Source organism: Microtus pennsylvanicus, chromosome 11, assembly GCF_037038515.1.
Source record: "Microtus pennsylvanicus isolate mMicPen1 chromosome 11, mMicPen1.hap1, whole genome shotgun sequence".
Classification (NCBI taxonomy): domain Eukaryota; kingdom Metazoa; phylum Chordata; class Mammalia; order Rodentia; family Cricetidae; genus Microtus; species Microtus pennsylvanicus.
Genome location: NC_134589.1, coordinates 17,494,483 through 17,508,981, shown reverse-complemented (window position 1 = coordinate 17,508,981; position 14,499 = coordinate 17,494,483). Strand labels below are relative to the sequence as shown.

General features: G+C 50.0%; 1 protein-coding gene across 33 annotated transcripts in view; it reads left to right on the top strand.

Annotated features, from left to right (window-relative positions):
- Positions 1 to 14,499, top strand: part of Mapt (microtubule associated protein tau) — a 96,900-nt gene that overhangs the window by 68,971 nt on the left and 13,430 nt on the right. For 19 of the 33 annotated variants that reach the window (XM_075990455.1, XM_075990451.1, XM_075990440.1 and 16 more), the window contains 2 exons: positions 880 to 1,012; positions 4,847 to 5,112. In XM_075990455.1, the coding sequence (XP_075846570.1) occupies positions 880 to 1,012; positions 4,847 to 5,112 (399 nt within the window). Of the gene's footprint in view, positions 1 to 879; positions 1,013 to 2,102; positions 2,157 to 4,846; positions 5,113 to 14,499 lie in introns of all 33 variants that reach the window. The other 14 variants (XM_075990449.1, XM_075990444.1, XM_075990436.1 and 11 more) reach the window with 1 other exon arrangement.

Genomic DNA, 14,499 nt, shown 5'->3' with positions numbered 1-14,499 from the left:
AGGCAGAACTCTGAGTTTGAGACCAGCCTGGTCTACAGAACAAGTCTGAGGACAGGCCCCAAAACTACAGAGAAACCCTGTCTCAACCCCCCCCAAAAAACAATTAATTAATTAAAAAATAAAAATAAATGACGAAGAAAACCTCAGGTCCTTCTAGAGTTCCTATGGTAGCTGGCCACACCTCCAGGTGGGTGCATCCATCCCAACAGCTCCTTCTCTCTCTGCTTCCTCCGGAGTTTGAGGTTCATGTGGTTTCTTTGTGAAGTTCATACCCTGTCTAATGGGCATCTAACTGACCACCAGATCTGTAGCCACTCACAATCCGCTGATTGTGTCTGCCCCACCCGTGGCTCCCAGCTTTCCGCCAGTGTTCACAGACAAAGGTTCTTAGCACACCCAAGGAGTCACAGAGACCCCAGGGTCATGGAGAGAGAGAAGAAAAAGACGTGGCTTGGCTGTTGCATGCTCTGCTGAAGGCCAAAGCACAAGTGTCTTCAGGAGGCCTCTGGTGAACCCAGCCTCCGTCAGCTACGTCTGTAGTGAGGAATCTGGAAAGGGGTGTCCCTACAGCCTGGTCTTCCTGGGTCAGCCTACTGGTCTACCCTGACCCTGGTCTGGCTCCAAGCACTGCTGTCATTTTATAACACAGGCGAAGTCACAATTCATATAAGAGGAGACAGGAACCTGATACTTGATGTGCCAGTGAATTGGGGGTGCTGTGTGCCCCACAAACCCTCGAGACTGTGCAAGACCCTTCCAGCATCCACCTCCACCTTCACCTTCTTCCAGTCGAGGTGGGAGGGTGGGGTTGACCTTTCCTTGGTGATAGTCAGTCACCTTTCCCAGTGGTGAAACCTTTTACCCTGATTCGGTTTTCAGGGGGCCGATGGTAAAACTGGAACCAAGATCGCTACACCTCGGGGAGCAGCCCCTCAGGGCCAGAAGGGCACATCCAACGCCACCAGGATCCCTGCCAAGACCACGCCCAGCCCAAAGACCCCTCCAGGCTCAGGTGAGAAGGCTCTCTGGAGTCTTAATCCAGAAGCTTCCAGGAAGTGTAACGCTTGCCTCAGGAAGCCACTGACAATTAGAAACCCCTGGCACAGACTAACAGTTTGCTGAGCGCTGGAGCATCTGTCTGAGGTGGACAATGAGCCCTTGCCTTTCAGCCAATGAAGAGATCTTGCTCATTTTGAAAGCATGACGAAAACACGATCATGTGGCTAATGAGTGGCAGGGAAGGAGCATGCCCCCTAATCCTTGGCTCTGGGGAGGTAGCCCCAGCATGAGGTGTTTTTAGGTCCCTTGACACTTTGGAGGAGCAGTAGCCGGGGCAGGACATCGTGCGGATCTCCCACAAATCCACCTCATGCAGCCGGGATGTTAGGAATCTTCTAGCAAAATTCAAGGGTTTTAGCTGAGCACTGACATGCCATGGTCATTACTCCGGCCTCCTGTAAATAAAATCCAGTTGGCATTGAGAACCTGACCAGGCTACAGTGGGCTGTTTCATGTCCAGTAGAGATACCAGGAACAGAAAGAACCCCTGGGGAGCTGCTCCCAGAAGGCACTTGATGCTATGTGACTGACTCTGTGCTGTCTGGCCTGCATTTGCTCCCTAGTGGTACCCAGGAGACCTGTGGGCCTCTGTGTCTGGCCTGGCTCTTGGTGCCACTGCCCTCCTGGCCAGAGGCAGCCCCTATTGCCCGCTGCATGCTTCTGCCTGGCATTGTAAAGGGTACGGCCTGCCAGTTGGGCTGTGTTTACACTAAGTAACTGCATCTGCTATGTCCCTTGTGTGCTGATGATCTACTAGCATTAATGGCGCGTCAAGTGGATTTTCTTCCCGGCGCTTTCCCTCAGCGCTGTGCTGGCCCCAGTCACACGGTAGCCTGGAGCAAGTGCTCGCCTTGCTCCTCCAATCTCACCTGCCCTTAGGTGACTCCACACTGATGGCTGCATCTTCCTCACTGGCCCCGCACCTGTTCCTGCTTCTGTCTCTTATACTAGGTGGACCAGCCAGATGCTGCCACCTGAAGAACTCACAGAGACCCCTGTGAGCCTGATTATAATGAGGCTGTCTGTGGATTTTTCTTTTTAAGCTTCCAAGCAAGAGCAGAGAAAACTACCCCCTGCAGGGGCAAAATCTGAGAGAGGTAATTCCGGGTCCACTGCTCTGGGTGGGCCGACCCTCTTGGTGTGTGTTCTGCCCCTATGCTTGTCTGCAAGGCTGGGAGGGCCTCCTGCTTCCAGCCCAGGCTACCCCAGAGGCCCAGGTTCGAAACATCATGTTTACTTTTCTCCTCAAGTGTGGTTTGTACTGGGGGCATCTGTGAATACCATCCTGGGTGTCTGCATTTCCTTCAGGGACTAGGGCTATTTTTGGGGTGGGGAGCATATGCCTGGAGACATGTGGGGGTGCTGGAGGTTTGGACTGTCTCGAACCTAAGTTCTAGTGGCAAAGTGTCACTGGTAGGCAGAGGGTTTTGCTGGACTGAGTTTTTTTTTTCTCTTTGTTTCTTTTTCTTTTGTTTTGTTTTATTCTGGTCTTTTTGATGGCATAAAACAAAGTAGAACTTGAGGGCCAACACCCAAGGTGTCCTTTAACCTACATGTACACATCATGGCCTGCATGCTCCTGCACTCATGTGACACACACATCATAGGACATATACACTGCACACATCATGGCCTGCATGCTCCTGCACTCATGTGACACACACATCATAGGACATATACACTGCACACATCATGGCCTGCATGCTCCTGCACTCATGTGACACACACATCATAGGACAAATACACTGCACACATCATGGCCTGCATGCTCCTGCACTCATGTGACACACACATCATAGGACATATACACTGCACACATCATGGCCTGCATGCTCCTGTATTCATGTGACACACACATCATAGGACATATACACTGCACACATCATGTCCTGCATGCTCCTGCATTCATGTGACACACACATCATAGGACATATATACTGCACACATCATGGCCTGCATGCTCCTGCACTCATGTGACACACACATCATAGGACATATACACTGCACACATCAAACACACACAGAAAGTTTTGACACTACTGAGCATGTGGTATCTTCAGCATTTTTCAGACTTGATCAATATTTTGATCTTAGAATCTTAAGAATACACTACTTCACGTAAATATGTAGTAAAGAAAATGGCCGAAGTAAGTTTAGAGCAACTTCAGAAATCGTTAGAAGTTCTTGGGCTGAGTTTTTTTGTTTTGTTTGTTAAGAAATGTCATTTCTGGGTTGGGAGATGGCTCAATGATTAAGAGCACTGGCTGCCCTTCCAGAGGGTCTGGGTTCAATTCCCAGCACCCATATAGCAGCTCACAACTGTCTGTAGCTCCAGCAACCTCATACAGCCTAACCAATGTACATAAAATAAAAAAAAATCATTTTGAAAAAAAGAAGAGGAATTATATTTCACTCTGAGATGTTACAGACAGATGTGAGCCGCCATGTGGATGCCGGGAATAGAATCTGAGTCCTCTGGAAGAATAGCCAGTGCTCTTAACTACTGAGCCACCTCTCTGTCGGGGGTCTAAACCCCTCCACCTCTCCACACACCCCCAATACCCTTCTCAAAATAAGGTCATGAGGGCTCCGATCCCCCACATCTTTCAGATGAGGACGTGGGCATAGTGAGGGTCATTGGCTCACTCAAGGTACTTCGCTAGTGTGAAGAAAAGAACATAAGTCACCACCATCCTGTGTCCCAGGGGACATGTAGGCAGAGCTAATCCCAGAGTAGCGGTGGCTCCACATATCCCAGAACTTTGATGCTTTAGGGGTTACTAAGACCTGGAAGTGGAGACTGAACATTGGTGTATGGGCAGAGATTGGCTGCAGTAAGCGTGTTTGCTGCGATGTTTCTCCTGTGGGTTGGAAAGCCTAAGAAAGGCCAGTTTTGCAGGCCTCTATCAGATCTGGATGGGGGCCCAAAAATTTGCATATCACAGGTCCCACCTCCTGCCGAGAACAGCAGAGGTTTTCAAACACAAAACAAAAAACCCAGGGGTGTGGGGGCTCAGTGAACTCTAGGTGTGTCTGCGGCTTACTTAGTACTAGCACAAAAGGGTGTGGGGTGAAGGACGAAGGGAGGAGGGTGGACAGAGCCTGCCCAGAAGTCCAGGCAGCCTTCCTGGAACTGATGGTGTTGGGAAAGGTGTGTGGGGAAGGGCATTCTCTGACTGGAACCGCAAGGCAGGGTTCAGCAGTGGGGGGGTGTGGCTTGTATGGAAAGCTCTGTGGTTTCTGCTTCGTCAGCCCTACAGTTAGAGGAGCCTGGATGTGCCCCTGGCAGCCTCAGATCTGCCCTGTGAGGGAAGGGTCTGGAGGATCCCAGCTTGAAGGCTGCCGTGGGGCCCTGTCATTGCATCACCTCAGTTAAGGAAGGACAGGTAGAAGGGGGTTTGTGGAGCCACACCCCATCACTTCCTTCTTCAAGGCGAGACCTCAGCTCAGTGAAAGGGGGTGACCCACAGCTCGCTAGAACCCATCTCCTGACTTCAGGACACGTCAGGGCTTGGGGAGAGTCGGGCCATCCCCGGAGGAGGTACCAAGGGTTGGAGCACTAATGAGAACGCAATCGCTTTATTGAGAAATAATTGTCACTGTGTCTAAGTGACAAAGCAGGAGCAGACACTTCTTCACAAATGGGCCTCTCCCAGATTCCCCTCTGGAGCCTAGCAGTGGGTCACACACACACACACCCCACCCCCACCCCTGTCCAGTGGCCTCAGGGACTTCACAGATCCCCATCCACCTGGCCTCAGTTCCTTCCTCTCTCCCCACCCTCCAGGTGAACAACCAAAATCCGGAGAACGCAGCGGCTACAGCAGCCCTGGCTCCCCTGGGACCCCTGGCAGTCGCTCCCGCACCCCATCTCTACCGACGCCGCCCACCCGGGAGCCCAAGAAGGTGGCAGTGGTCCGCACTCCCCCCAAGTCGCCCTCTGCCAGTAAGAGCCGCCTACAGACCGCCCCTGTGCCCATGCCAGACCTGAAGAATGTCAAGTCCAAGATTGGCTCCACTGAGAACCTGAAGCACCAACCAGGAGGTGGCAAGGTAAGGGCTTGACCAGCTCCGCGAGTCAGGTCAGGGTGCAGCCTCCGAAAGAGCCCAGCACACGGGCCACCAAAGCACCAGCTCCTCCCTCCCTCTCTTTAGCCTTGCTAATTGGACAGTGGATTTCCCTGGGGACTGCCCAGGTTGGGCTTGGTCTTCCCACTTGGTTCTGGGGAAATTCGAGGTTTTACTATATGACTGTCATGACATTTCGAGGCCCTGAGGCACCCCCTTCCTTGCTTTTCATCTGAGCTTGGCTCAGGCTGACTGACATGTCCTCAGGGTTCTAGAATCTGTGACTGAGAGATTATGTGGGTGTCAGCAGGCCTGACTCCCCGCTGAGTTTCTCCCGAGTTGTCCTCTGTGTACCCGGGATGTCTTACCTTGAGTCCTAGGCTCATTTTATGAAGACATTAGCCCTGTGGGATTGGGTTCACTCTCCTGACCTCATTTCAACACAGTCCTTGATCTAAAGGTCTTATCTCCAAACATAGTTCCATTGTGATGTTAGGGTGTCAACATGTAAATGAGGGAACACACAGTCTGTCCCCTCCCACCCAGCACCGGAGTAAGGGAAAGCCAATGAGGGACTTGACGCTGTGATCCATTGCTGAGTCTACTGTCCTTGTCTTCTGGACAGCGTACTCCTGGGGCAACACACCTCTGGGGTACTAAGGCAGCTCTGCAGACTTTAGGGACAATGCTTAGTTGCTGGAGGGAAGTTGGCTATAGCCCCCATGGGTACCTTGCCTGAAGTCCTGTGTTTTGTTGTGGGAAAGCCTTAGGCCCTCCCATTCGCTCTGCACAGTGGGTTTTGCACAGCATCTGGGTCAAAGGACATAACTCGTGTCTTCTTTTCTCCAGGCCGGAGGCTGGCTTTAGGTTAATGTCACTGGGTATCAACTTGGACCATTGACTTGGTCCTAGCTCGTGAACCCTGAGAGTCACCTGTGCTCTCTGACCCCCGCAGATATCTACCAGCCTATTTCAGAAGGGGCCCTGGAGCCAGCTGTGGCATTTGAGAGGACCACAAGCTTGAGGCCAAGCCTCAAAAAAATAGGCAAGCGCATGGTGGTACAAATCCTTGATCCCAGCACTCAGGAGACAGAGTCAGGTAGATCTGTGATATGTGAGTTCCAGGCCAGCCTGGTCTATGCAAATGATCTGCAGGCTAGCCTGCTTCAGAGAAAAGGAGGAAGAGGAGGGAAAAAAACCCACAAAGCCACATGCTCGCCTCTGAGGAAAATGAACAATGCAATTGCAGTGACTTGCTTTAGCGAACAGGCACACGGTGGCCATCAGCACCTTCCTGGTCCCAGTCCCAGGCCCTGGAGCTCCTCTGGTAGCCACCAGCTGCCCATACCCCCAGTGACAGGACGAAGCTGTGGGTGTGGAGCTGGACCCTCCCCGGGGAAGAGGACCAACGGGCAGAAGAGGACGTGCGTTCAGAACACCACGGCCAGCAGCTCCGCCTGCCGCTCCCACCTCTGAGCCAGGCCTACGCAAAGGCCCCTCTTGCAGAGGAAGAGATGATGGCGGTTTATTTGTTGCTCACTTGTTGCATTGCAGGGGATGCTGGAGGGAGGGGGAAAAGTGTCCATTAAAGATCCCATTGTGGCTTCCCATGTGGTTTATAGAAGGAAAGGTTCATGGGACCCGCATGGCTTGGTCAGGACTTGAGCAGAGTTGACTCCGAAGCCACCCGGAGTCTCTGTCGGCACCACAGCTGCCATCTGTCATTTGACTTCATTGTCTCCAGACTCCTAGTCCTCATCCACTTCTCAACAATGACTGTTAGGGCCGGCAAGGTGGCTCCAGAACCCCCGTGGGTGGAGAAAACTGACTCCTGCAGGCTGTCCTCTGAAGTGCGCACCCAACAGATTAAAAATGTCAAAACAAGAACAAATGGCCTTGGGCAGTAGTGGCGCACACTTTTTATCCCAGCACTGCCGCCGGCAGAGGCAGGCAGATCTCTGTGAGTTCAAGACCAGCCTGGTCAATGAGAGCTAGTTCCAGGACAGGCTCCAAAGCTATAGAGAAACCTTGTCTCGAAAAAATCAAAAACAAGTGACCTCTTAGAAGCTGCATCTCGGGACACCTGTGACTGTCACTATCCCGGGTGTCAGGAGTTAGGACTTCCCAGACTCTTTGAAGCACCCTAACTGGTTCTCCCATCTTCTTTCCCAGCCTCAGCACCAAGACTAGGAGGCAGACCCATCAGGGCTTTTGTGGGACGCATGGTGCGCAGTACCTGCAACTCAGAGACCTTGAGGCTGGCAGCCTGTCTCCTCACCACCCCCCATGCCAGTCTCGACTGCTGCCAGGCCCCTGTCCTTTCTTTCTGCCCCTTTCTGCCCCTTTCCTGTTCATGCCCCTTCCTTGCTGACTCTTCCTGTTCCCATTGGTTCAGGTCCTGGACAGCACTGTGTCCAGTGATCTCTGTGACTCTGGTGACCCCAAACTGGGCTCTTCAGTCTCACCCCTGCTGCCTACCCCTTGGGAACGTCAGGTTCTTGCTTTATCCTGAACTGCAAGGCCACCACCAGCTTAGAACGCCCTTCCCTCATCTCTCTTCCCCCTGAACTCCCCTGTCTAGTTAGCCTTGAGCATCCTGATAACTGAGGGGAACTCAGCTCCCCGAGGCCTTGAGGGCAGTGAGCCCTCACGAAACAGGGCTGCTGGGTGTCATCAAGGACTCAGCAGAGCCTGCAGTGTAGGCAGAGGATGGCTGCCCTGTCAGGCCCTGCCCAGTGGGAGGTGGCTTGCCAGGTTGGACAGCTCTTTCAAATGAATACCAGGAACTGGCCTGAACAGGGAGTACAGCATTCTGCAACGTTCCGCAGAAGGAAGGGCTCGGCCGGCCCCATCTGAGGAACTGTGCTGGGTAGTGGTGATGTTTTGCCCATATCCTCAGAGGGCTAGAAGGGACAGCGTGACTTGTCCTGGTGAGAGCATGGGAAGTGACAGACAGAGCCAAGAATAGCCTCCCTCACATCCTCTGAGGGCAGGAGGGTTGTCCTAACAAGCCTCAGCCCTTCAAGCAAAGAGCTACGCAATGACAAGCCATTTATTTTGGGTTGATAGACAGGGCCGGTAACGCCCCCTGATGAAAGATTCGCAGAACTGAGTAGACATCTTGGGTCCCTGGAATGTTTGCTTAATGAGACCCTATCTCAGAATCATTAACTGCCGGCCATGAAAGGGCAAAATTCTAAGAGTCCTGAAGAGTAGGGCCAGGGATGTAACTCCATTGGCAGAGCGTTTGCCTCGCATGCATGAGGCCCTGGGTTCAGTCCACAGCACCAAATAGACACTTTGTGGTATGGTGCAGACAGGAACTCCCAAAACTCCAGAGAAGCAGGAGGATGAGAAGTTCAAGGTGGAGCTCCGTTGCTTGGATTATTATTATTACGTGTAATGATAATATAATATAATAATGTGATTTTAAAAAGAGCCTGGTGAGATGGCTCAGTGGGTTAAAGGTGTTTGTTGTCAAGTCTGACGACCTGAGTCCGATTCCCAGGGCCCATGATGCTGCAAGGTGTCTCCCGCTTGCAGGTTGTTCTCCAGGCTTCAGGCCCCCACTTCCCCCACAGAAAATGAATGGCATGGCCGGGCAGTTAAGAGCGCTCGCTCTCGCAAAGAACCAGAGTTCCAGTCTCAGCACCCACCGTGGACAGCTCACAACTGCTTGTGACTCTGGCCCGGGACATCTGCCACTTTCCTCTGACTTCCTTGGGTATCACACAGACAGACAGACACACACACACACACATACGCACACAGACACAAACACACACACACACAATAAAAAGTACACTGGGGTCGGCGAGATGGCTCAAGTGAAGGGTGCTTGCCACAAAACCTGACCACTTTCCTGAGTTTGACCCCCAGGACCTGGTGGAAGGAGAGAACCGACTCCAACAGGTTTTCCTCCGATGACCACAAGCACACTGTATCACGTTCACGTCTCTACAGCCGCACAAATAAATACACGTAATTTACATTTTTGGGGGGGACGGTTCGAGACAGGGTTTCTCTGTAGCTTTGGTGCCTGTCCTGGAACTAGCTCTGTTGCCCAGGCTGACCTTGAACTCCCAGAGATTCACCTGCCTCTGCCTCCAGAGTGCTGGGATAGCTGAGATTAAAGGCGTGCGCCACCACCACCCATGATTTTCATTGCTACTTTGTAACTGTAGTTTTGCTACTGTTATGAATCATAATTAAATATCTGTCTTCCAGTGGTCTTAGGCGACCCATAAAAGGGTCGCTCTTACCCCCAAGGAGTTCTCCACTCAGGTTGAGAACCACTGCTCTAGAGAATGGAGCCCTGGGAAGCCCACCTTAGATCGTTCTGTCCAGTGGCTTCTCACGGGGCATGAAATGCAGCGAGTGCTGTATTCTTGGGATGGAGGAGACCACGTGTTGTAAGTATTCATCCGTGACCGGTGAATCCGTGAAGGTGGAGGCAGGGAAACTGTAGTTCAAGGCCAGCCTCAGTTACATAGTGAGTTCAAGGCCAGCCTGGGCTACCTTCAAAAAAATTTAATTATAGAAATTCACGCGTATTAAGTAACAGGAGGTGACAGTAAAGTAAGAGATGAAAGGACATGCTAGGGGTGTGGCTCAGGGACCCAGGTCCCCTCCTGACACTAACACCTAACCTGTAGCCTGGGATCCTTGAGAGTTTGTCTTGTTCTTTTTTTTTTTTTTGGTTTGTTTTTATTGGGTTTTGTTGTTGTTGTTATTTCGAGACAGGGTTTCTCTGTAGCTTTGGGGCCTGTCCTGGAACTAGCTCTTGAAGATCAGGCTGGCCTCGAACTCACAGAGATCCACCTGCTGAGCCTTTACCTGCTGAGCCATCTTGCTGGTCCATTAGTATTAGTATTAGTGGTATTTAGTTTTTTGAGACTTGCTATGTAGAAGAAGCTACATAGGTTTGCCCTACGATTCTCCTGGTTTAGCCTCCCAAGGGCTGGGGTTACAGGCATAAGCCGCCACAATTGGTGCATAAGTATTCTTCTTTAAGGCCTAAGAAGATCATAGGGAAAATGTGAAAACCTTTATCTGTTAATTAATTAATTCTGGGACAGGGTCTCCTGTAGCTCAGGCTAACCTTGAACTCACTCTGAAGCCAAGGATGACCTTGAATTCACTCACCTCTACTTCCTGGGTGCTGGGATTACATTTGGGAGCCACTTAAAACAACAACAACAGTCTGGGCGGTGGTGGTGCACACCTTTAATCCCCGCACTCAAGAGGCAGAGGCAGTTGAATCTCCGTGAGTTCCAGGACAGCCAGCGCTGTATAGTGAGACCCTGTCTTAAAACAAAAAGAAAGAAAGAAAGAAATTGCACTTCTTTCTAAACTAGTTTTTGGCTAGTGTTCAAGCATGGAAGCAGCCTGGTTGGCTGAGCAGATGGAGCGCTCCTCTGAAGATTTCCAAGTCCCACAAGTCAAAAGTTTGCAGAGCCTGGGAACACCAAGGGCAAAGGGTTGCTATATTACAGGTGACCACCAGGTGGCGATGGAGCGCTGTAAACAGCAGCCTCCACTCCTGGACCACCCATAGTTGTTGCTTCTCTGCAACGGTTATCTTTCCTGCTCCCTTGGTCTTTTTCTATCTCTCATCTCGGCTCATTTCTCTGTTTCTGTCCATCCCATTCTCCTTCTCCTTCACCACTGGTCATATGGAAATACGAGTTTTTAAAAATTTTTAACATTCATTTAAGTGTGTGTGTGTGTGTGTGTGTGTGTGTGTGTGTGTGTGTATTTAGGGGTAGGAGTTGGAAGTAGAAGTGTTTTCAATGTATTTTATTTTTTGGACAGGGGCTCATTTATTCCAAGCTGGCCTCCTGTGGCTGAGAATGGCCTTGAACTTCTGATGTTCTTGCTCTACCTCCCAAGTGCTAAGGTTACAGGCTTGCATTACCACATCCAGTTTTATACGGTGTGAGGGCTTGAACCTAGGGCCTTATGCATGCTGGGAAAATTCTCTATCAACTAGCCTATGTCCCCAGTCACCGTTGAAAGGACAACCTTAATAGTGGCTGGCCTTGCTGGGCAGTGGTGGTGCATGCATTTAATCCCAGTACTTGGGAGGCAGAGGCAGGTGGATCTCAGTGAGTTCGAGGCCAGCCTGGTCTACAGAGCGAGTTCTAAGAGAGCCAGGGCTGTTACACAGAGAAACCCTGTCTCGAAAAACAAAAAACGCAAAACAATAGTAGCATAATAACAGTGGCTGGCCTTGGTACTTCATTGCCTTTCCCAGGTTGACTGGACTGAATACAAGCAGGCTTTCAGCATCCATCCCCGAGCTTTCTGTGGGCCCAGCTGCCCACACCAGGTTCATTGCCCAAATGAGGCGTTGCCCTGGCCCACTGTCCAAGTGAGGCCCAGCCCAGCGCTGCTAGCACCGGTCTGAAAGCTCCTTCATCTAGAGGCTTGGGGCCAAGAAGGGATCCCCCAACAGTTCTGAACCCAAGCAGACCCAGAACAAGGCCCACCAAGGACTTGAAATGGCTTTGGGGGTCTCTGGGAAGTGGGTAAATTAAAGTGGACCCGGCCAGATTCTCAGGACTGCTTCCTGACCACAGCCACTTCCCTCCTGAACAGAAGGCTCTCAGATGGAAACATCCTCTCCCTCAGGGGTATTTCCAGTGTCTAGTCAGAGCCAAAGCCCAGTTCGGCAGAACCGTATATGCCACTGTTGCTACGACTCAGGTTTCACAACGCCAACCACCGCCCTCTTCTCCGCACTCTGCAAAGGGCATTGGCTTAACGTGGCCACTAACCGTAATTCCAGTCTGCTTTGTAAATATCTGTCCATGCCAAAACCCACAACAGTGTGTTTCTTTTCCTACTAGGTTAGAATAAGAACCAACCACCCAGGGAGGTGGGGGTGTCTCTGTATGTGATTGCTTAATGTCCTGTGACTAATTTGGTTTCTTTGTATCCAGAAGACAGCTACCTTCCTCCAAAAACTGTTGTCTTCGTTAACTACGGAGTTATATAATCATTCTGTTTCCTTTTTCTCCTTGGCTTCCAGGAAGCTCAGTGCTGAATCTAATAGCCCTGACTGCATATCTCAGTGACTACCCTGTGTTGTGACACCACCCTTTTTTTTTTTTAAATATTTATTTATTAATTTATTATGTATACAATATTCTGTCTGCGTGTATGTCTGCAGGCCAGAAGAGGGCACCAGACCTCATTCCAGATGGTTGTGAGCCACCATGTGGTTGCTGGGAATTGAACTCAGGACCTTTGGAAGAGCAGGCAATGCTCTTAACCACTGAGCCATCTCTCCAGCCCCGTGACACCACCCTTTTATGTCTCCTTGTTTTAACTGAGTCTGTGTTTTCTTTTTTTTATTGATATTTATTGAGCTCTACATTTTTCTCTGCTCCCCTCCCTGCCTCTTCCCTCCCCCCTTCAACCCTCCCCCAAGGTCCCCATGCTCCCAATTTACTCAGGAGATCTTCTCTTTGTCTACTTTCTACTTCCCATGTAGATTAGATCTATGTAAGTCTCTCTTAGGGTCCTCATTGTTGGCTAAGTTCTCTGGGATTGTGGTTTGTAGGCTGGCTTTCTTTGCTTTATGTTTAAAAATCACCTATGAGTGAGTACATATGATAATTGTCTTTCTGGGTCTGGGTTACCTCACTCAAAATAATGTTTTCTAGCTCCGTCCATTTTCCTGAAAAATTCAAGCTGTTGTTATTTTTTTCTGCTGTGTAGTACTCCATTGTGTAAGTGTACCACGTTTTCCTTATCCATTCTTCAGTCAAGGGACATTTAGGTTGTTTCCAGGTTCTGGCTATGACAAACAAAGCTGCTATCAACATAGTTGAGCACAAGTCCTTGTGGCATGATTGAGCATCCTTTGGATATTTACCCAAAAGTGCTATGACTGGGTCTTGAGGAAGGTTGTTTCATAATTTTCTGAGAAATCGCCACACTGACATCCAAAGGGACTGTACCAGCTTGCATTCCCACCAGCAATGCAGGAGTGTTCTCTTTTCCCCACAACCTCTCCAGCATAAGTTGTCATCAGTGTTTTTGATCTTGGCCATTCTTACAGGTGTAAGATGGAATCTCAGAGTTGTTTTGATTTGCATTTCTCTGATGACTAAGGATGTTGAACATTTCCTTGTACTCCAATTTTTTATTTATTGGATTATGGGATCTTTTGGTGTCTTAATTTCTTGAGTTCTTTGTATATTTTGGAGATCAGACCTCTGTCTGATGTGAGATTAGTGAAGATCTTTTTCCATCCTGTAGGCTGTCGTTTTTTCTTGTTGACCGTGTCCTTTGCTTTACAGAAGCTTTTCAGTTTCAGGAGGTCCCATTTATTAATTGTTTCTCTCAGTGTCTGTGCTGCTGGGGTTTTATTTAGGAAGTGGTTCCCTGTGCCAATGTGTTCAAGTGTACTTCCCACTTTCTCTTCTATAAGGTTCAGTGTGGCTGGCTTTATGTTGAGGTTTTTAATCCATTTGGACTTGAGTTTTGTGCATGGTGATTGATATTCGGGTCTTCTATTCAGTTCCAGAGTCTGTATTTTCTAATTCTAAACTGCTCCCGGTCTAGTTTTCTAGAACTCACAGAGATCCACCTGCCTCTGTCTCCCGAGTGCTGGAATTAAAGGTGTATGCCACCACTGCTGGCTTATTTTTACAGAGGTATCATACTAGGCTCAGGCTGGCCTGAAGCTCACTATGTATGTAGTTCAGGAACTCACCTTGTGAGAGCCTTGCACTGCCAATCGCCTGCAGAGGGCGGCACAACAAGCAGCTGGCCTTGTCAGCAGGGGCTCCAGGGAGATGAATACCTTTTCAGGAGGCCATTTGGAGGACTGGATTGAGCGTGTTTAGAACACCTGTCGTTTCAACTTAGAAGTCGTGTTTCTAGGAGTCCGTGCCATGAAGATGATCCACAATACGGAAACATTCCTTGCCAAGATATGTTCACAGTGGGCTGTTCATACTGAACATGGAGTCGATGCAAATATTTGGTAGCCCAGGAACAGTCCGGACAGTGAGTTCGCTTCTGGAGAGCAATTTTACCCATCTTGGCTAGCAGCTATGAAGCAGACAGTAAGCCAGCGCTGTGGAGGAACTGGAGGCAGGAGGCCTTGGTGTTCAAGGTCATGCCTAGCTACACAATGAGTTTTGAGACCAGCTTGGGATACATGAGACTCTTTCCAAAATCTGAAACCATGTCTGTGAAAGATAAAAAAAAAATCACTTTTTTATCCACTTAAACCAGATTTCCAATATTCAAACCCTAGGTCAGGGCTAGGTGTAGACTTTCCCCAGTACCCCACAGTTTGAGAACAGCCAGTAGCTTCTCCAGCTGCCACCCCAAAGGGAAGGAGAGCTTCTTCTG